At 31.7% G+C, this 21693-nt stretch overlaps 2 protein-coding genes across 2 annotated transcripts in view; one reads left to right on the top strand and one right to left on the bottom strand.

The window, feature by feature from the left end:
* Positions 1-164: 164 nt before the first annotated feature.
* LOC115879942 (probable ribosome production factor 1) lies at positions 165-1721 on the bottom strand. Its single transcript, XM_030897009.1, has 5 exons — positions 1316-1721; positions 1025-1249; positions 836-962; positions 442-733; positions 165-390 (listed from the first exon to the last, which is right to left on the bottom strand). Exons 1-5 carry the CDS (start codon positions 1493-1495, stop codon positions 213-215), a joined length of 1002 nt encoding a protein of 333 aa, XP_030752869.1. The 5' UTR covers positions 1496-1721; the 3' UTR covers positions 165-212.
* Positions 1722-2315: 594 nt separating this feature from the next.
* The window catches only part of LOC115879909 (neutral alpha-glucosidase AB), a 40856-nt gene continuing 21478 nt past the window's right edge, over positions 2316-21693 (top strand). The window contains exons 1-8 of the mRNA XM_030896957.1: positions 2316-2455; positions 10246-10335; positions 10672-10911; positions 10966-11142; positions 11660-11754; positions 13573-13678; positions 16012-16095; positions 19944-20193. Of these exons, the coding sequence (XP_030752817.1) occupies positions 2445-2455; positions 10246-10335; positions 10672-10911; positions 10966-11142; positions 11660-11754; positions 13573-13678; positions 16012-16095; positions 19944-20193 (1053 nt within the window). The 5' untranslated portion in view covers positions 2316-2444. The remainder of the gene's footprint in view (positions 2456-10245; positions 10336-10671; positions 10912-10965; positions 11143-11659; positions 11755-13572; positions 13679-16011; positions 16096-19943; positions 20194-21693) is intronic.

Here is a 21693-nt window from a genome sequence, read left to right as displayed (position 1 = left end):
TAATTGAAAAATTAAACTCTTTCATAGCAAGGTTAAGTAGGTACAAATCTTATTTTAAGTTAATTAAACACATATACTACTTTTAAGTATTGCTAAATTTAGTACACTCCATATGAATTATGTTCTTATAGGTATAAATGAAATATCAATAAAACTACATAATGTAAAAATTCAATGAATTCATTAAAAACATTAAAACAAATATATAATAATCATAGATCAAACTTTCTTCTACTTGTTTCCATTTTATGTCTCCTGCCATCTTTAATCCATTCATATTGACCATATTTACTATCAAATGTGCCTTTTTGCAAAGATTTTAGTTTAAGAGTGAATCTAGGACCCAATTCTTTTAATCTGGCTTTTTTACCCTCTGCGTCAAATCCATATCTAAAAAAAACCTTTTATACTTAGCTATTTATAAATAAAATCACTACATACCTGTAATGTCTAAAGAATATAAAATCTCTTTGATTATGAAAAGTAACAGCTCGTTGTCCGACAAACTCCGGATCATAATGGAACAAGGCCCCCAACATTCTTCCAACTGTTAAACCTAAGCGAGTTGTAAAATTATTCAACACCACTTCTGGCCGATGAGCTGTTATATCTTTGTGAGTCTTTCTTAACTCTGTAGTTATCCTAACATTACTTAATTTGAAATGTGCAGTGGGACCATTTGGTAAATGTATTACTAAAAGACCATCAGGTTCCTTGCGATTTTCATTAACCACTAAAATATTAAAATTCCCTTATTAAAAGCAATAATTAAAGTATATAATTTTGATTTTGTTTCTAAAAACTTTATATTTATGATTACTAAAAATCACCTTACCCAAAATATCAGTAAAGTTTTTGCTAATTGCACTTTTAACAATTTTTTTAACTCCAGAACGATTTCTGTAAAGAGATGTAGAGTTGGGAATTATTCTTGTTAATTCTCTTCCAAAAATCCTAGTTTTCTGTAAAGCAAAAAATTAAAAAACATACAGTATAAACTAATAAATAGTTAGTTACTTGTTACCTTCATTGGATTATCAGCATAAGTAATCAAAACTTTTGGTTCATACGAATTCTTGTAATATTCACTAAACTCATCGCTTTCTAAGTCATTTCGAACTAACTCATTTTCTTCGGAATCAATACTAGTTACAGTAGTTTCATCTTTCTCTCGAAGACTCTCAATAGTATGTGGAACTTTTTTGGGTGTTCCTTCAACTTCACGTTTCTTTTTAGCTTCTTTTTTTGCCTATTGTTTTAAGATTAAGATACTATTAAAGAGAAAAATATGTGAAACTTAAAGAAATGTTAGTACCTTTTTCTGTTCTCTTTTGGCTTTTTGAAACTGTTGGACTCGTACATGTTTATTTTTAATATGAGAATATTTCGTTTCACTAGGAAATTCTACTGAACCACTTGTAGATGGTTTTGTTTCATCCTCTTCCTCTTTTATATCTGAAACATTATTAGCTGCTTCATCTTCAGAATTATCCATGTTCAAAGTGTTTGTCTGCACAATAAAAGATCAACTTCCAGACTTTAAGAAAATCCTTAAGAGAACTGTTAACACATAAAAAAAGAGTAAAACAGGAAAAATATGATGTGCCTATTTTCTGCCTCTGAATAAAATGAAGTTTTTCAAAGTAAAAAGCGAAAAACCTTACGAAAAACCATAACGAAAAACCATGGGAAAAAACTTATAGGTTAAAAATACCCACAGAATAGAAATATCTCAAGTCTCAAATTTCAAACTGGAATGGTTGTGGCTAATTATCCGGTTATCGTGCGGACTTGGAACGGATTATCTTGAAAAATAAATGAATATTTAAGATTCTTAGATTATATGTTTATAGTATGCCTATATATACTGTAAACATATATTATTAATTGTAACTTTGCAATAAAAAGTTAGTTGGGGGATGATTATTCTCATCTCCAAAATATTTCAATATTCTACCAAATCTACTCTTTGATTCTACTTTTAATATCTGTTAAATTTACAAAGAGTTTTCAACAAAATACAAAGGAATCTCTCTAGAAATAATAAAATAAAACGACAAATAACTGGATTTTTAAACAATAATTTCAAATATCGTAATTCGTAATATATTTTTAAAATTTTCAGTTTTTTCAGGGAGTTGTAAATAGCGTTTGGCTAAGCAAATAGTATCATTCCCGTTAGCGCGCAGTTAATCATAACCATTTAAATTTTTGGTTGCGATAAAGAAACCTGTAATATCACTTTTCATTATCTCGAAAATGAAAATTCTTAAATCGATTGACAATTGACATCTCTATCTCTGACAGTCTGACACATGTCTGACACTGAAGTACCATTTCAGGTACACGTCAGAAATACTTTTATTATTATTTTTTAGCCGTTCGGTTAGGTTAGAAATATAATAGAAAGATAACAGAAATTTAATCAATAGGTTGATGCCAAAATGGCCAGGTGGTAAGTACTAATATAATATATTTTTATTACATTATAAATAATTTTACGTTAGAATAATTTCAGTTATTTATAAAGCTCTTGTACTGGAGCTTTAATATAGATTTTTCTTATACCGGCAGGTTCAACTCTGTAAATTTAATACCACATCACATTTTATGTATAACGTTTTACATGTATTGTAGTATTGTACTGTTTATAAATACTTACAAATTGTTTTATGTAGAGCAAGTTTTATATTTGCCCTATATAGGTTAACAGGACTCCTATTTTAACATCATTGAATATAGGCCCACTGACTTCTATCAATGTACACATGTAATGTTTACTTTTGTGAATGATCAATTAATAAGCGTTTCTGTTTTGTATTTATACCTACGTAAATTGTGTATTTTAGAGTGACAGGTATGATTTTATAAAGTTTATATTTATCATATTCCATTCGCCAGTTGTATGAATGTTTTGGGAGCTTTATTTTCATTTATTACCGACAAGATAGGGAATGAAAATGAAGGCCTGTGGATGTATTAAGTACCATATTTGGTTTTTGAACACAGAAGTTAATTGTGTGAAATATATATAATATTTTTTATGTAATAATTTAGGTAACATACAAATTGTATTAGGTACGAACTGTATTCATTTTATACATTTATTTATTTCACTTAGTAATTGGATAAATACCTACCCATTAGTGCCGAATTCAAAATGTTGGCAAGACTTGTTTTCAATTCTTATTCATCGGGTTTACTTAGAAGTTTTTTATGGCTAGGCTTTTGGAAATAGGCAGTGTTATTTCTGAATCATTATACATAATATATACTTTTTGAAGTAATGGCATAGATAACTTATCTTATTGAAAGCGATTTGGAATTGTTGGATTTGGTAATGTTGGGATGATGTGGTGTATTTTTTCTGCAATGATATTTGAATGCTATTTATTAACAATCTTTTTAATTAATATTTTCAATTGGTCAATAATCTTTAAGAGTATTGAGAATATTGAAAATGAAGAGATCATTATTTTTTCAAAATAATTGAAATGGTATACTGCTTCGATAATAATTTTTTAAAGTACATTTTGTTGTTCTTGTAAATTTCGTTTGATGACAATTTGATGTTTGTGTTACCAGCTTACAATAGTTTAGAATGTGGAGCTGTCTTTTTAGAAGTTTTAGAAATAAAACTTTGAATATAATACTCATTTCTCCTTTATAAATAATTATACAGGGTGATTTTTAACCTATACGCATAAACTGGGGAAATTATTGCTGATGACAAATAATGATTAAAATGAAAAAAAATTTTTATTTACGGAGATAACAAACTATTTGAAATAAAAACAAAAAACGTAAATTCCATTAAATTGAATGTGCATTTACCGATAAAGTTAATAAATTTTTGTGAAAAAAAAAACCAAATTATTTCAGGATCTAAAAATATTTTACTAACATTTTTTTTTCATTATTAGTCATTATTTGTCATCAGCAATAATTTCCCAAGTTATGCGTATAGGTTAAAAATCACCCTGTATGTATACCATTCCATTATTTGTTTTTTGGCCTTTAATATTGGCCGCTTAAGGAAGAGTAGTTCTTTTTGCAATAACTCAATGCATTACAACTAGATGCTATGATTTATTTATGTGACATTGATATCCTCGTTGATATCTATGTGTTTTTTATAACAATACAAAATTTTAAGTGGTTTTCTGGAATAATTTCATAGATTTTTTAGCTGTTTTTTTTTGTCAGGTGTAATAATGATTCTTTATTCCCAAATAACAATACAAAATAGTCAGCAGTAAAAAATTAATAGGAAAATATCTACAGGTTAAAGTAGCAAAGTAATACCTTATACAGGGTGCTACAAATTCGAGGTACGAGCATTGATAACTCGGTAACCGTAATAGATACGAACATGGTTAAATTGAGGCAAAGTTGCGCTTTGGGATGTTCACCAAGATGCCAACAAAAAAGTTTTAAAAATTTCAAGGATTGCTGAGTTTTTTGGAAAAAACGGGTATTTTTGAAAATTAATTTTATTTTTTCCTGTCGACACTTTTTAGACAATTAAAAAACTAATTGCAGATTCTCATAGCAACTTTATTAGGGCTATCTAATAGTATTTTTAGATTTTCAAATCAGCTGATAATTTGTGAGATACAGAGGCCAACTTAATTTTTTTAAATACGGACCTGCATTTTTTATTTCAGATTTTGAAAGAACTCGTTCTCCTGAGTACAATGATATGCCACACTTAATATTTTTTTTGTTTTGGAAACTTGGACACAATTTTTTAAACTAATTTCAAGTCCGGCTCTGTCTTTTTTTAATATTTAATATATTCATCGTTACAATATTGATAAGCTTTCAAACTTAACAGTGACGTGGGTTGGATACGGAAAATCAAGTGCAATAAAACAATAAAAAATAATATAAATAAAATGTAATATAAACAATCAAATCATTTCCCCGGAAGATGAATTAATTGGAAATGGCGGAGCAATATAATGGCCAGCGAGGTACCTGGACCGTCTGATGACATCAAGTAATTCGACAGGTCCAAATTTTACAAAAAAGTGAAATCAACACATCTCGGCAGTTACAGCGAGTACAAAATGCATTCGAAAGTATAAGAAGATCTATTCGAAAGCTATAAATAAAATTGAACGAAAAGTAAATTTGTGCAATAAGGAGGGTGGTAACCATTTCGAACATTTAGACTATGTAAAGCATTAGAAACTAGTTTGTAGAAGTTAATTTATTTATAATAACTACGATTAATATTATGCAAATTATTAGATCGTACACTCAAAATTTCAAGAAGATTTTTAAGAAAAGTTAAAAATAATATCTTTAAATTGCTGATCTGGATATTATTTATTTGAATCTTTCAATTGGCTCAATTTTCCTTATTCAGTGTTAATTAGCATTGATCAATATTGTTGCGATGAATATAATCAGATTAAATAATTTAAAAAACAGAGTCGGCCTTGAAATTTTTTTAAATAATAATTAAATAGTTTTGTTGCTGTTAAGGTACCAAAAACAAAAAAAGTATAAAGTGTGGCATATCATTGTACTCAGGAGACTGAGTTCTTTCAAAATCTGAAATAAAAAATGCAGGTCCGTATTTAAATAAATTAAGTTGGCCTCTGTATCTTACAAACTATCAGCTAATTTGAAAATCTAAAAATACTGTCAGATAGTCCTAATAAAGTGGCTATGACAATGTGTAATTAGTTCTTTGATTTTCTAAAAAGTAACGACAGGAAAAAATAAAATTAGTTTTCAAAAAAATACGTTTCCAAAAAACTCAGCAATCCTTGAAATTTTTAAAACTTTTTTGATGGCATCTTGGTGAACACCCCAATTTAACCATCTTCGTATCTATTACGGTTTCCGAAATACCAATGCTCGTACCTCGAATTTGTAGCACCCTGTATAGGTAATACATTATACATATATCAATTAAAAAATGCAATAGTATTGTGACCTAGTTATAAAATTATTCTCTTATAGACAGTTATACCAGGGAGTCATTAGTGCGAGGAAATCCAATATTGTCGTTGAGAAATATATGAAAAAAAGTTTAATATAAATGTGCATCACGTAAATAAGGTGAACATAAAGGTGTCTCTCCTAAAATTATTTTATTGTATACAGACCAAAAAAAGTCATGATAAAGTTGTAAGTTTTTTATGTTTTTTAAATTGCAACCTCCATTTGTTTTTTTATGGTGCGGCTAACATTGCGATTCTTATAATGCTATGTCTCAATTTTTCTATATGTTTTTAACTAGGGGGCTCCCCTAGTTGCGCCCTGGTTATGTGCCAAACAGAAAACGATGAAGTTACTATTTATTTATTTTTTTATTATTACAGTAATAATCTGTTACTGATATATACCATACGATCGAAAAAAACGGCGTCAGAGATGGCTTGTTAATGAAGATCACTGTTATTTTGTTTGTAAAATTATATGGTTATCGTCTTTTCCAAGCCAACTGGACTCCGTTTTTTTTCGATCATACGACACTTTATATAGACTCAATACTAAGGGCTGGCAATGGTTAGTCTTGGGTCGAGATTTCCGTATGTAAGAAGAGTACAATGCGTTTATAATGTACTGAACAAAGAGAGGACAGTAAACACGTTGCCAAACGTATGAAATAAATCGAGAAACTGTGCACATCGCTAAGGCCCGGTTGTACCAAAATAAATTGAACGAGAGTTCAACTGATCTGTTGGTCAAAGTTGAACTTGGATTGCGTTGCACCAACTCGCGTTCAGTAGAACGTCGATCAATATTTAGTTTCTTATGTTGGTATTAAATTTCACAGTAAATTTTGGAGTTTTTATATAAGTTGGCGTAAATGCTTTTAAAAGTTTGTTTTATTGATTGGCGGGTTCTCCCAAAATATAAATTATGGTACCTTTTTTCCTTTCTGTTGCCATAAAATACGACTTTTTAATACCTGTTCGCGGCTGACCGATTCGTTCATTTACTTTTTAGACGTTCTAGCTAATACATCTGTACATCATACCTTATTTTTTATATTATATTATTATATAAAGTGAAATCTATATTTAGAGGGTATGTAAGGGGTTTAACAAAAAAATTAACAGATTGGAGTAGTTCAAAAATTGAACTCGCTGAGCTTCAAAAGAAATGTTTCCTAGAGCAGCACAATTTAAAAATGTCTCAAATGCAAGAAAAGCATGAAGCCTTTATGAAGCAGCAAGAAAGGGAGCATGATGAGAGAATTAAATTTTTAAAATTTAGCAAGGAACTAATAAAAAAAATAATTGACCAATAAATACTCTGTAAATATTTAATTATTAAAAAATATGATATAAACACTTAACACACAATATATATGAATTTTGAAAATATGCATACATATTATATCGTTTTATTTCTTTTACATATTACATATCTAGTACAAACAACAAGTATACTGAATTGTATTAATTTAATATAATTTATTAATTATTGTTATTTAATTATCTAGTTATAATCAGAATTATCAAAAATATAAAAATAATCCTATACATACAATAAAAAATATTATATACATACATCAAAATATATACAAGAGTATGTAATGGTAATTTATTTTATGGTAATTATAATCACAATTTAATTAATTAACAAGTTATTTTGACTTTAAAACATTAAGACATTTTAAGAATGTTTTAGTAAAATAATATTGAAACATTTTCTAGACGTAAATAATTAGTTCTAGATGTAAATAATTAATACTCAGCAATATATTCTATATCGTAAAATAACATATTTACAGTGGTTCAAAATATTCATTAATTAAACTATATCTAACACTATTATTTATACCACCCAAGTCATTTGGAACATGTTCTCCTATATTATTTCCAATGTTTATTTCCGCTTCAATTTCATCAGTTACTAATGGTGTTGAATCTGCAAAATGACACGCTATGTTATGAAGAACAGCAGCGGAAACAGCACTATTGCTTCTACTTTATCAACATTTAAACGGATTCTTCGGAACGGAAATCTTCTTTTTAGTACACCAAAACACCTTTCTATTGGGTTTCTTGTTCTTATCTGAGCTTCGTTAAATAAGTTTTCAGCCCTCGTTCTTGGATTCGCCAAAGGGGTTATTAGGTATGGTTTTACTCCATACCCACTGTCCCCTAGTAATAAATTATTTCCATATACTCCATTTTCAAACTCAGCCTTTACTCTAGAATTTCTAAAAATCATTGAACCATGTATAGAACCAGGCCATCTACACACAATGTTAGATATTTTCAAATCGCTGTCACAAATTGCTTGGACAAATGAAAAAAATCCTTTCCTATTGCGGTAATTCTCTGCATTTGCCCCTGAGGAGATTGTATCTTCACATGCGTACAATCAACTGCTCCTATGCATCTTGGAAAGCGACAAATATTATAAAAACCTTGTGCCTTTGAATTTCTATCTTCCACTCCCATTGGCATTTTAATAAAGTCCTTGCTTAAAGATGCTATAGCTCTAGTTACTTTTGTAATCACGCGGCTCGTAGTAGACTTGTCTACACTACTGATATCACCAACACTTTGTAGAAAACATCCTGATGCTAAGAACCGTAATGTGATAAATACCATGTCGGCTGGTGTTAAAGCATGATTTCTAAAAATAAAAGCTTAAATAAGATACAGTAAATATACATAATTAAACTTACTTGTTTGTTTTAGATGCAATTAAACCGGAAATTTCCTCTATTAAATAATTCACAATAGGTTTAGCAAGTCGAAATCTTTTTTTAAAATCCACGTCATTCCATTTTTCGAAATTGTTTGGTCGAAATCGTACTGTTTGTGGTCTCCTTAGCCGTTCATGATGTCTCACCACTGTCTCACTAATTCTAAAAAGTCTTCGTCGTCAGTTAATTCACCTAATAAAGGATCCATTACGAAAAATCTTAAGAACAATAAACAAAACGATAATCAAAACAACGAAAAGCGGAATATGTCAAATAATAAGGTTATGTCTACCCCTGAACGACGCTTGAACCGCCTAATGTCACCGTTCAGTTAACCGGGCAATTTGAACGGCGTTCAGGCTTGGTACAACGCATTTTTTGCTTTGATCGTCGTTCACAGTTGATCTGTCGGTGAACTTCGTTGGTACAACCGGGCCTAAGAGACGTGGAAGGGGATATAGCAGATTTGTCGCAGTTGACACTTGTGTCTAGCCCTAGCAGGCAACTATTAAGCCTGACCAATCACGTTAGAGGTTTTGACAAACAGAAATGAATAGACACTCTCCAAATAACCACGCTAACCAACCTGATTGGTCAAGCTTAATAGTTGACTGCTAGAGCTAGACACTTCTCAGTTGACCGGTCGATCCAATCAATACCTCTGTCAGTACTTACAGTTCTAGGGAAAGGTGCACGTCATGCGTTCAGCTTCACGATTTAATTACGTCTCGTGATAATTAATTTGTTTATTTATTAACGAGTCGTTGTAATTTTCCTTATAGCTTGAATTTTTTTAAGTGCAAGCTAGAAACACTTGCATTTTTGGTAAAAATAAGTGGAATTGAGTGGGTGTTCGATAGTGGTCGCGCTATTAGAACTCTGAATTCAAAAATCGATATCTCGAAATCTATTAGAAATAATAGATTGTAGTTTTTTCAAGAACTTTGTTAATATTTCTGCTGTATTTTCTTTGTAGACAGTATGTGAAAATCTTTATCAATAAAAAAATTACACGATTGCTGAAAATTGCTATGCTCTGAAAGTAAATGGATGGATTGTTTACAATTTTTGAATGGCAAAAAACAACCTTATCGAATTTTTCTTATGTAAACATATTTTAAAATATCCTATCTTGAAAATAAAAAAAAGTTTCAATATCTAAAGTGGTTCTTGAGTTATGGCCTGTTATGTGTTAAAAAGTTGAGTTTTTAAATTATCGCGATTACTGACGTTTTCTCGTTATAAAAAAATGACACCTTAACGATATCCTTATAATTCCATTTCAGATGGTCAGAAACATGTCTAATGATTTTATCTAGTTATCTCTTGAAAAAAAGTCTTAAAAATAAGCGGTTTGCGATCGTGATTTTACTTTACTTGATAGGGAAAGGCGTATCGGCAACGCCGCAACAGCACACCGTCGCGCGTCGCGTCTATCGGTCGCATTTCTCTCACTCCTACTTAATAAGATCCCTATGCGATTTACTTCCACACATGTAAATGCCGACCCAAAAGTAAAAGTTGCCAGCACGGTATAATGCTGATTGTTTTATTTTCAGGTCGCTATTATTAGGAATATGTTTTATTAATATAGTTCTAGCAGTCGATAAAAATAATTTTAAAACATGCGAGCAAAGTAGTTTTTGTCGGTAAGTTATTCTATTTTAATATATTTTATAATTTTTTGATTACCTGATCATATCTTATTCAGCACCCAGCTATCCAACTTTGCCTGATTTGGAGAGTCCACGTGTCAAATACATAGCGATTTAGTTAGAACACCAATCTCGATCGTTTTTATAGGTATACAAAGCCTCAGTAAAGCTTAAAATCTGGCTTTTGACACAAAATAAGCTAATATCTAGGTAGGATCGATAAACTTCAATTTTAATCACAAGTTGGCCGGCTGGTACTGACTAAGCTGTGATACGGATCATACACTTCTTAAACAGATTTAAATAATCTAATAATTAAAATTATTATAGGCGTTTAAGAAAGTATCAAGCAGGTGATAGTGTATATCAAGCTGATTTATCATCTTTACAAATTACTGAGAATGCTATTGAAGTTGGGATACAAAACACTCAAGTCGCTAATGCAAATTTAAAATTAACGTTGACAGCGATAGTTGGAAATGTTTTTAGAGTTTCTGTAGACGAAATAGATGGATTATTTCCAAGATACAAGCCTCAGTTTGCATTAAATGGCGAACCTCAAGTTGCTAAGTATAGATAATTAAGGCAAAATTACTAAAAATATAATAATTAAAACATTTTTAGACTAGAAGTTTTACAAAGAGATCAGGACAGTGTTACAGTAAAATCAGAAAATAACAAAGCTACTTTGACAGCAAAACCTTTAAAGCTTGAATTTTATAGAGATGATGTTTTGGTTACCATTTTGAATGGTAAAGGGCTTTTTGCATTTGAGCATTACAGAACCAAGCCAGATGAAGGGTTAGTATGTACAGCACTGGTCGCTTCATTTCCGTGGTCTGTATTTTAATGCATATGGCAGAGATAAATATATACGACCAGTTGACAGACAGAGAAATAAAATAAAAAGCGGGATACAGCGTTGCCGGTTCGTACTTAAAATATAATAAACGAAGGTAATATATATAAGCTATTTAATAACGCTCGATTCTGTTAGACAGTTGTTTGAAAATACGGAATAAAATATCTGCAGTCACTCTTTGCAAATACAAAAAAAAATAATTATTCATAGGTTTGTTCAGATTAGTTCAAAACTACGCTGTGTCACGGGCTACACGCCTGAGAACCAATTAACATTTGTACTAAATTCAGCAGCTGTCAAAACCGCATATATTTTTCTCTTTTTAATACTTTGATTTTTTACTAATTTTTCTCCGTCACTGTCTTACACCTTAAATTCCAGACCACGCTTTTACAGTGACAAAAATCTGTATGTAAAAAGTTATTGTGTTATATATTTCTTATGTATTCTTTGCAGAGCAACAGATCCACAAATTCAGGATGATCCCGGTGCGTGGGAGGAGAATTTTAAAACACATCATGATACTAAACCAAGGGGACCTTCAGCTATAGGTAAAGTTCAAGTACCGGGTGTCCCACTAAGAATAGCTCTCGGCTGTATCTCGGAATGTATTGGTCGTAGGGCTTACGGAAAAAAAATATTTATAACTAAAGGGGCTATTAGAAATTGCTGGAAATTATTTTCAAGTTTGTAAAACAGTCGCTAGGGGGCGCAACTGCTATGGAAAATAAGAAAATAGAATTTTTACAGAATTTTTCCTAGATAATGAGTACTATAAATAATAACTTCATAATTTTCAGTAAATTTTGGATTTTCTTTGTTAGAAACATTTTCCCCTATCTGCTAAAATAAAGTGGTGGGGGAAGGTTAGATCTATCTTTATATAAATGTTAATAACTCCGGACTGGATGATCACAATCCAACAAGCGAGGGCTCGTTTAAAAGAGCGTTTCTTACTCTATATTGTACCATAAAAATAATAATAATAAGGTTTTGAACGGGGCGCTTTCTTACAATCTAACAAACATAGCGCGTTTTTTCAAAAAAAAAAATAAATACGAGAATATATGTAATTTTAGCTGATAGTAAAGAGTAGTAAAAGCTTAAAAAATCAGCGAAAACCGCATCTTGATATCTTCTTTCAAACCGAAGATATTAGCAAAAGTATAATAAATACCAAAAAGTAAGCCCTTAATTACTTTATTTTTACAACACGGTATCAGTAGCCCTCTTGATTATGCCCATTCTAATAAAAAAAATAAGATAGAAACAGTTAGTTTATTTTAAAATCGATGATATACCAGAATACCATAATACCAAGCCTTTATTATTTGAAATAGTTGAAGTTGTTGGCATTTTGAAAAAGCAATCAAAAGATAAAAAACGCTGCTAAGACTATCAAAATGTTGATCTAATAACAATTTGACGTTTATACTATTACGTGAAAAGCAACTTTTTTCCAAAGCCTACCATGACTTCACTGAGTCATCGTTTCTTGTTCACTGTTATTAATATCTTAATTATTAGATATTAATACCTGTGGTATTATGGTATTCTGATATTTCGTCGATTTTAAAATAAACTAACTGCTTCTATCATACTTTTTTTTGTTTGTTGTTGGAATGGGCATGATCAAGAGGGCTACTGATACCGTGTTGTAAAAATAAGGTAATTAAGGGCTTATTTTTTGGTATTTATTATAATTTTGCTAATATCTTCGGTTTGAAAGAAGATATCAATATGCGGTTTTCGCTGACTTTTTAAGCTTTTACTACTCTTTACTATCAGTTAAAATTACATATACTATTGCATTTAATTTTTTTGAAAAAACGCGCAATGTTTGTTAAATTGTAAGACAACGCCCCCTAGCGTCTACGTTCAAAAGATTATTATTATTGTTTATATGGTACAATATAGAGTAAAAAACGCTCTTTTAAACGAGCCCTCGCCGTTAGATTCCGATCATCCAGTCCAGAGTTATTAATATTTAAATAAAAACAGATCTAACCTTCCCCCATCACTTTATTTTGGTAGATAGGGGAAAATGACTCTAACAAAAAATATTCAAAATTTACTGAAGATTATGAAGCTATTACATTACATTCATTAGTACACCTTATCTAGGCAAAATGGTGTAAAAACTTCATTTTCTTATTTTTTGTTGCAGTTGCGCCCCCTAGCGGTCGTTCTACAAACTTGAAAATAATTTCCAGCAATTTCTCATAGCCTCTTTAGTTATAAATATTTTTTTCCGCAGCCCCTACGGCTAATACTTTCCGAGATACAGCCGAGAGCTATTCTTAGTGGGACACCCTGTACATGTGTTTATTATATACATTAATCAATTTTAATCAATTTTATATTTATAGCTGGTGATTTTACATTTCCAAATGCCCAAAGAGTCTATGGTTTACCAGAACATGGTGATCATTTAGCTCTTAGAACAACTCAGCAAAATAATTTAGACCCATACAGGTAGATGATGTATAGAATTACACTAGATTTTAAATATAGAATATACATAGCATACTTGGTTTATACGCCGTTTATACTCATATGTTGTTGAAATGGCAATAGTGTGTCAAACAGATATTTTAAGTTCAATTTATTCAATGATTCTCATATTTATAGGCTTGATGCATTCTCCGATGACGGTGCTGCCACCACCCCAGAATCTCGTAAAACGAAGGTCTAACGTGTATTATAATTCATTATTGAAGCTAATAAAACTTTTAGATGAGTTCATCTACGGTAGCGATCATAGTTTTACTGTTTTTGGCTCTTTGGCTATAACACAATTAGTGATGGGAAAAACCGATTAATTTCAATAATTGAGTACTCGAGTATCTAGCGATTGCAATAACCGAGTGATCACTCGAGCGATATATCACTCGTATTTAAAAATACGGTTTTCCGCCGTCCCATGTTGTAAGTTGTAAGTACTCGTTAACGCCAAGCGCCAAGCAGTAAGTTGCGTGCGCAGGGCACATATTCTTTCGGTAATGAACGGCAAGTAGTAAGCAGCAAGCGATTCGCTTGATCGCTTAATTTAGTTTATTTCAAAGCATTGTCGATGTAGGTCGTAAAATTTTGTCCCTCAGATACGCAACGGATAAATATACTGGCTGAGTCTCAAAAGTGGCTCACACCTATAACTTTTTTATTTTTTCAGATGAAACGAGATTTGGTATGTTAATGTATGACATATACTAGGATTGATTGACATATTCAATTGTTTTTGGTCACTTCCGGTTTCACCGGAAATGACTACAACTTATGATTTTTAAATTGCACCGACGGTATTTTTTTAGTTTATTCGGTATTATCACATATCTCTTGTCAACTTTTGACATTTTCGCATATGGTTTATTTGAAATTGTAATATGCGGTGCATAACGACAATTTGACTCGACGTACCAAATGTGTGGTATCAAATTATTCGTAAAAAAAATCTTTTTCGAAATATGCTAATGAGCCATCCTCGTTCCAAAAATTGAGATATGATCAAAAATATGATTTGGGCATCTTTTAATCGGCCAGGACAAGACACTAAAAACATTAGACGATTAAAAATTAGTGTTTTTAACACAGACATGGCACTATAGATTAAGATTTAAAATACAATTTGTTTTTGAGCGACTATGACAAAAGTTGACATATGATACCTCATTCTATTTAGAATGTCATTTTCTATCGAATAAAGTAAAAAAATACCGAGGGTGCCATTTAAAAATCAAAAATTGTAGTCATTTCCGGTGAAACAGGAAGTGACAGAAAATAATTGAATACGTCAATCAATCCTAATTTGTCATATACTAACATACCAAATCTCATTTTTTATCTAAAAAACAAAAAAGTTATAGCACCCGGTATATACGGCGTTGTATAAATTTGCTACCTGCAATGTATGTAGAAAATTCGCTCGGCTTTTTATCGAGTAGGTCACATTAAAATCGGATTTCAATCTATTTCATTCTAGGATCGCTTTAGTTCGTCGCTTGGTACTCGTCACTTGCATCGCTCATTCATAATCGGTTATTAATCGAGTACTCGAGCGAATTTTCTCTCTCTCGCTCGAGTTATTCCACCACTAAACACAATTTTATAAAGATACATAATTATAATAATTTTAGAAGATGTTCATAAAACATTTAAGCAATAGTTGATTAAAATAAAGTATACCATTAATATTGATCAAATTATATTTTATCCTCATATGCCTGTTTATTTTTTGATTATGTGATGGATATATTGTTTTGATCAAAGCGGTGTGTGAAAGCTGAGAAGCTCTAAAACTTTGTTCAGGGAGGTGTAGTTATGCATCCCAACCTTATTCGGCGCGCCGTATTTCTCGTGTAATCTAAAAATAAACTTACCCCAGAGATTAACCGACGCAATCAAAACACGCCTACGGCTTACGGCAGGTTTTGATTGCTATTACCTGGCTCAACCTTTTAATTCACCTCGACATTTGTAAAAAAAGTTTGTATTTGTGGAACTTCGTACTTGGGAAGTTTATAGTTTCAATATACTGCACTAGTAAAAACCAAAATATATAAATATTATGACAGCCACGATTTCAATGTTATTTCAATGGGATCAGCATTGTAACCGGGACGGCGTGAAATAAAGTAGCCGCACAGTTCTGATTTTGGCGTACCGAGCGCTGCTGTCGGAATTTTAAAATATTGGTTGAAATGTACCAAGCCTATATATATATTATGATAACATATAATTTTGTTTGAGTATTTTTATTAGATTATTTACATTTTTACCAGCCAATACAAGATATATATATTTTTTTCTAGACTTTACAACTTAGATGTGTTTGAATATGAACTGGATAGCACAATGGCAATTTATGGTGCTGTGCCAATTGTATATGCTCACAGGCAAGTATAAATATAGTGGTAACTAAAGGGGTTATGGGAGACCTAGAAGTTTTAGGGACAACTCTTTGCTTTATAACTTATTCAACCATTTATCCTTTTTTAATATACAGGGTGGTCCATTAGTACAAGGAAGTCTAATATCATCGTTGTTCACATATATATGAAAACCAGTTTTATGCAGATGTTGCATGGTTTAAAATGGTGTATATCCTCAAAATATTTTGTTGTATGCAGAGTGTCTCAAAAAAAAGTTATGGTGAGGTTTTAAGTTTCTTTAAATTGAATCCCTCATTTTTCTCTACATAATTGGATTCAGCTTAAAATTCTGCATATAGTACACTATTTGTATATGAAGCACTATGCGGTGTTGCAATTCAATTTTTTATTTAGTAAAATTTGGTTTAATATTACTATTTCCGAAAAGTGGTTAAAAACACGAAGGGTAACAAAATAAATCCGTGATAGAAACCTCAGATTTTCTTATACCTTATATTTTTTATGCCGTGGTCAACATTGCAATGTTTAAAATGTCATATCTCAATATTTTTAAATAGAACAGCCTTATTATATTTTTCTTTTGGATATCAGAAATAATACACTAACATATTTTGTATTGAAAGTATTCCTATATTTTTAACCGTTTTGCAGGTATTTGCGGTTCTATATTGCATATGGCTTTTTGAGTAGTAAAATATAAGGCAAAAAATCACGAGGTGGTTATTATAAAAATTTACTGTTGAAAAGAACCGTATGTAATATAATAACGCTAATAACTGCTAAACCGTTAATCCAGCCGTTAAAAGTTTAAGAATATTTTAAATACAAAGAATGTTATTTTTTTAATTCTGCATGTAGAAGGGGGAAAACAATACATAGAGTGTTTCTATATTTTATTTACGCTTATTTTATACGCTTTATACTATACCGGGTGCGTCTCAAAAGTGGCTCACCCCTATAACTTTTTTTATTTTTTCAGATATAAAAACGATATTTGGTATGTTAGTATATGACATAACTTAGGATTGATTGACGTATTCAATTGTTTCTGGTCGCTTCCTGTCTCACCGGAAATGACTACAACTTTTGATTTTTAAATGGCACCCTGGGTATTTTTTTACTTTATTCGACAGAAAATGACATTCTGAATAAAATGACATATAATATGTCAACTTTTGACATTCTCGCTTAATAAAAAATCGTATTTCAAATTTCAATCTAGAGTGCCATGGCTACGTTAAAAATACTAATTCTTAATCAAGGAGCCTTGGAAAAATAGATTGGATCGTCTAATGTTTTTAGTGTCTTGTACTGGTCTGTTAAAAAATGCCCAAATCGTATTTTTAATCATATCTCAATGTTTTCAAATGGAACCAGGGTGGCTCATTAGCATATTTGGAAAACGCATTTTTTACGAATAATTTGATACCACACATTTGGTATTTTGAGTCAAATTTTCGTTACGAACCACTAGTTATAATTTCAAATAAATCATATGCGAAAATGTCAAAAGTTGACATATGATATGTCATTCTATTCAGAGACTTATTTGCTATCGAATAAAGTAAAAAAATACAGTGTCCCATTTAAAAAACAAAAATTGCGGTCATTACCGGTGAAACAGGAAGTGGTCGAAAACAATTGAATACGTCAATCAATCTTAATTTATGTCTTATACTAACATACCAAATCTCGTTTTTTATCTGAAAAAATAAAAAAGTTATAGGGGTGAGCCACTTTTAAGACGCACCCGGTATACGCTTTATTTTATTATTCTTGGTGTTTAGGAAAACATAGCTAAGTTAATAAAGTTAAATTAACTCTAGTTTTTAACCACTTTTCGAATATAGTGATTTTAACCCACGTTTCATTTAATATGAATTAGAATGGCAACATTGTATAGTGCTAGAAATAAAAATAGCTTACTATATTCAGAATTTTATGCTGAATCCAAATCTGCACAGAAAACTGGGGGTGCAATTCAAAAAAATAAAACTTTATCATAACGTTTTTTTGGAACACCCTGTATACAACAAAATATTTTTAGAATATATGCCCTTTTATGAAACCATGCAACATCTGTATAAAACTTTTTTTCATATCTTCGATAACGACAGTGATATTGGTTTCCTTGCACTAATGGGTCACCCTGTATAAAACGGATTTTGTATTCGAAAATATATATTTGTAATTACATTTTTGTAATTTGATTTTGTTTTATGCAATGTACAGGGTATACTGAATTTATTGGATCAAACTTTAAGATACAAAGTTTTTGTTATAATATACAGTATTAAAATGAAACACTAAAGCCGGGACCCCATTAGCCAACACCCGACGCCACGCCACGTGACGCCACGCTATTCCCACGTGTTGCGACGTGGGAATCGGTGTACACATTTTGTAACACGTGTTAATACGCCTGAAATTTTTTATTAGTTAAAAAAGTTATCAGTAGGGTTACGAAAATACTAGAAAAAGTAAAGTAAAGATTTCAGTTAACGTTTCCTTTTTGCTGCCAGGGCTAATCTGGACGGGGCCTACTTTGTTTACGCGGAATCCGAACCGCGGTCTTCGGCCATATCATGGTCAGTGGCCTCCCGACTTAGCAAGTGTCTAAATTAACTTTTACTCACGAGATATCCGATCATCCGGCCTCGAACCGGCGTAAATGAGCAGTGTGTATCAATAGATTTTACACTTTTCCCTTGGACAACAGCACGATACAGAGTTTCGAACCGGTCACCCGTCCATCCACCAGTATCGCCTAACGTCGCTTAACTTCGGTGTTCTAATGGGAACCGGTGTTTCAACGTAGCTAGGCCGTTGCCTTAAAAATACTAGAAGTATCGATACCTACACCGATATTAAGGCGCGTTCTCACGACTCGTGTACTTGACCAACATTTGTAATTAGTATACAGGGTATACACCGTGAGTTGGGCATCTATACAGAATTTGTAAGTTATTTATTATAGGAACTACGCCGCACTCCCGCCAGACCCTGTAAGCAAATAAAAAATACTTGCCAAGTACACGAGTCGTGAGTTTTTTTTAGATATAATCATAATATCAGTATACCAATATAATCAGAATCGAGTATCGATATTTAATAAGATCAATCTTTTGTTGCCGATTTTTTCTGGATCTATCTTGTTTTATCCGATGTTGAATCGATTCAAAATATCGATTTATTTTATTTTTGGGACATCCCTACATGCTGCGTCGGTGAGATCTGGGAGAGACGAATCGCCCATCCCCATGCGATAGCGTGTTATGGCGTCGGATGGCGTGGCGTGTTGTCTAGTGGGTACGGAATACATGTAATTAAATGGAAAAATATACGCACAGATCTTCATGACGTGGGTTGTAGCATTCATTCGCAGCATACCGAGTGGCATGACACATTTAAACGATTTTTTTTCTTTTGCTAACATTTCTACTAGTCGAACTCTTTCCACTTCCTGCATGTTTACCAGTATGTCCACACTGCAACGTTTCCAATCATTGGTGGCTCGAGTTTTTCTTTGATTTATTTACTTTTACCACTAGAAGATGGAAAGCATTCGTTTGCGCCGAAACCATTCGTCGTGACGTATATTCGCTGCGAACACATGTCTACACCTGAGAAATATTTCCTCGTGAATGCGAACATATTCGAACGAATGGTAACATTCGTCAGGTCCGTCCTCGGCTTTAGAGACGATTAATGATATTTTATAATTATGTAAATTATGTGGTGAATGTCATTGATCGTTATTTCTAGGAAATCTTGACATCTTTCCGGCGGTCATAGTTATCTTAGATATTCTATTTTTTTTATTAGATTATTTTATATTTTATATTTTTTAGTGCTGAACATACTGTCGGTGTATTTTGGCATAATGCAGCAGAAACTTGGGTTGATATAAAGAACAGTAAGGATATTAATGTGGTATCCTCTCTAGTAAATCTTGTTAGTGGGAGTAAAACAGAGGCCAGCGTAGATGTACGGTTTATGAGTGAAAGTGGTATTATGGACTTTTTTGTACTAACGGGTCCAAAGCCAAAAGACGTCATTAAACAATATGCGTCTTTAACCGGTGTCCATGGTTTACCACAGGTACAAACAACTTTTTTGAAGAGATAATTAAGATATTTTTATACAAGGGTTGGCTTTTATATTTTGCATATAGAAACATAGTAGGCTCCTGTCCACATATATCAAATGTCAACATTAACTGTCATCTCTAGTTAACTTAGCGGCAAAGTTTTAGATCGCTTCGTTTAAAGCTGTACCTAAACTGAATTTATGAATTTAACGGAGTTAGTCGAAAAATGAAATTAAGCCGCGAAAATCTTCGCGCAATATTTTTTTACATTTTTTCAAAAAAAGACGGTTGTCTCAACAAGAATACCTTGCCAAGTTGAATAATTCAATACCTTGAGTTGGTTTCTGTTTTCGGTTTTGAATAAGAAGACTAAGGAAGGAGCATAATGCTATCCATGTATTCATGCATGGTGGGCGGAAAAAGCACTCTAGAGTGGGGATCGTTGACAGTTCTGTTTGACGATTCATTTGACACATTTGAATTTGATTTGAAATTTTGTGGATTTGTCAGTCTTTACGGAGCTTATTTTATGTTATTTATTATTTATTCTACTACTGATAGTTGTATAAAGGTAGTAAATCTAGATGGAAATTGTGGCAGAACTTAAATTAACAGTGACACTCTCGCGATTTATCGAAAAAGACTCTAAAATAGTTGGTTGTGTAGCGTGCGGTAGATCTCGGCAAAAATTGAGTGAAATAATGGAACAACTTTTCGCTAGTAAGTGACTATATAATATACATACGTGTAGTAAACCGATCATTTATAAAATTCACTTAAATTAACTAAATTATATATTTTTCTTGCATTTTAGCTTTTATTTATTACTTGTCAAAGATTAGATGTCAAAGAATTTAGATACGTTAATTTGACTTACCTGCTTCAGTAGCGTATAGGATGTTTGTGTTAATAAATACTTATTATAACTTATCTATTTTTATTAGAATTATATATTTTTATAACAATTTTAATAACTACCAACATTTATTCACAACGTAAAATAAAACAACAAATTATCGAGTTTACCCCCACGTCTACCCTACATCATAGTTTTACATTTTTTGAATAAAATTAGAACGACACGGATAAACCGGAATTTAAGTCGGCCATATTTGAGGCCCATCGCGGTGTACCTAAGATTTTTGATATGCTCCTTCCTTAGTCTTCTTATTCAAAGGTTTTCGGCAATGAAGCACCACATTAGTCGACAATTTCTCGTTGGTATGGAGAATTTAAATTTAGACGGATTAGTCGTATAGACTATCCAAGAACATGTTCACCAACAACGTAAGCCGATCGATCCAAGAAGATAAACATGTCACTCATCGTGAAATTGACGCATCGTTGGGCATTTAAAAAATCCCAATTCGAAAAATTTTATACGAAGAATGATCTGTAAAAAATTAGTTTCTTGTTGGATAGCGCATCTGTTGACGAAAGAACAGAAAGCAATTAGAGTCAATTGGTGTCAAAAAACTCTACACTGGTTTAAGGCAGGAAACTCAGAAATT

This window comes from Sitophilus oryzae, unplaced genomic scaffold (assembly GCF_002938485.1).
Source record: "Sitophilus oryzae breed Bouriz unplaced genomic scaffold, Soryzae_2.0 scaffold_1590_pilon_pilon, whole genome shotgun sequence".
Lineage (NCBI taxonomy): Eukaryota > Metazoa > Arthropoda > Insecta > Coleoptera > Curculionidae > Sitophilus > Sitophilus oryzae.
The sequence above is the reverse complement of the archived record's forward strand: the minus strand, read 5'-3'. Positions and strand labels throughout refer to the sequence as shown.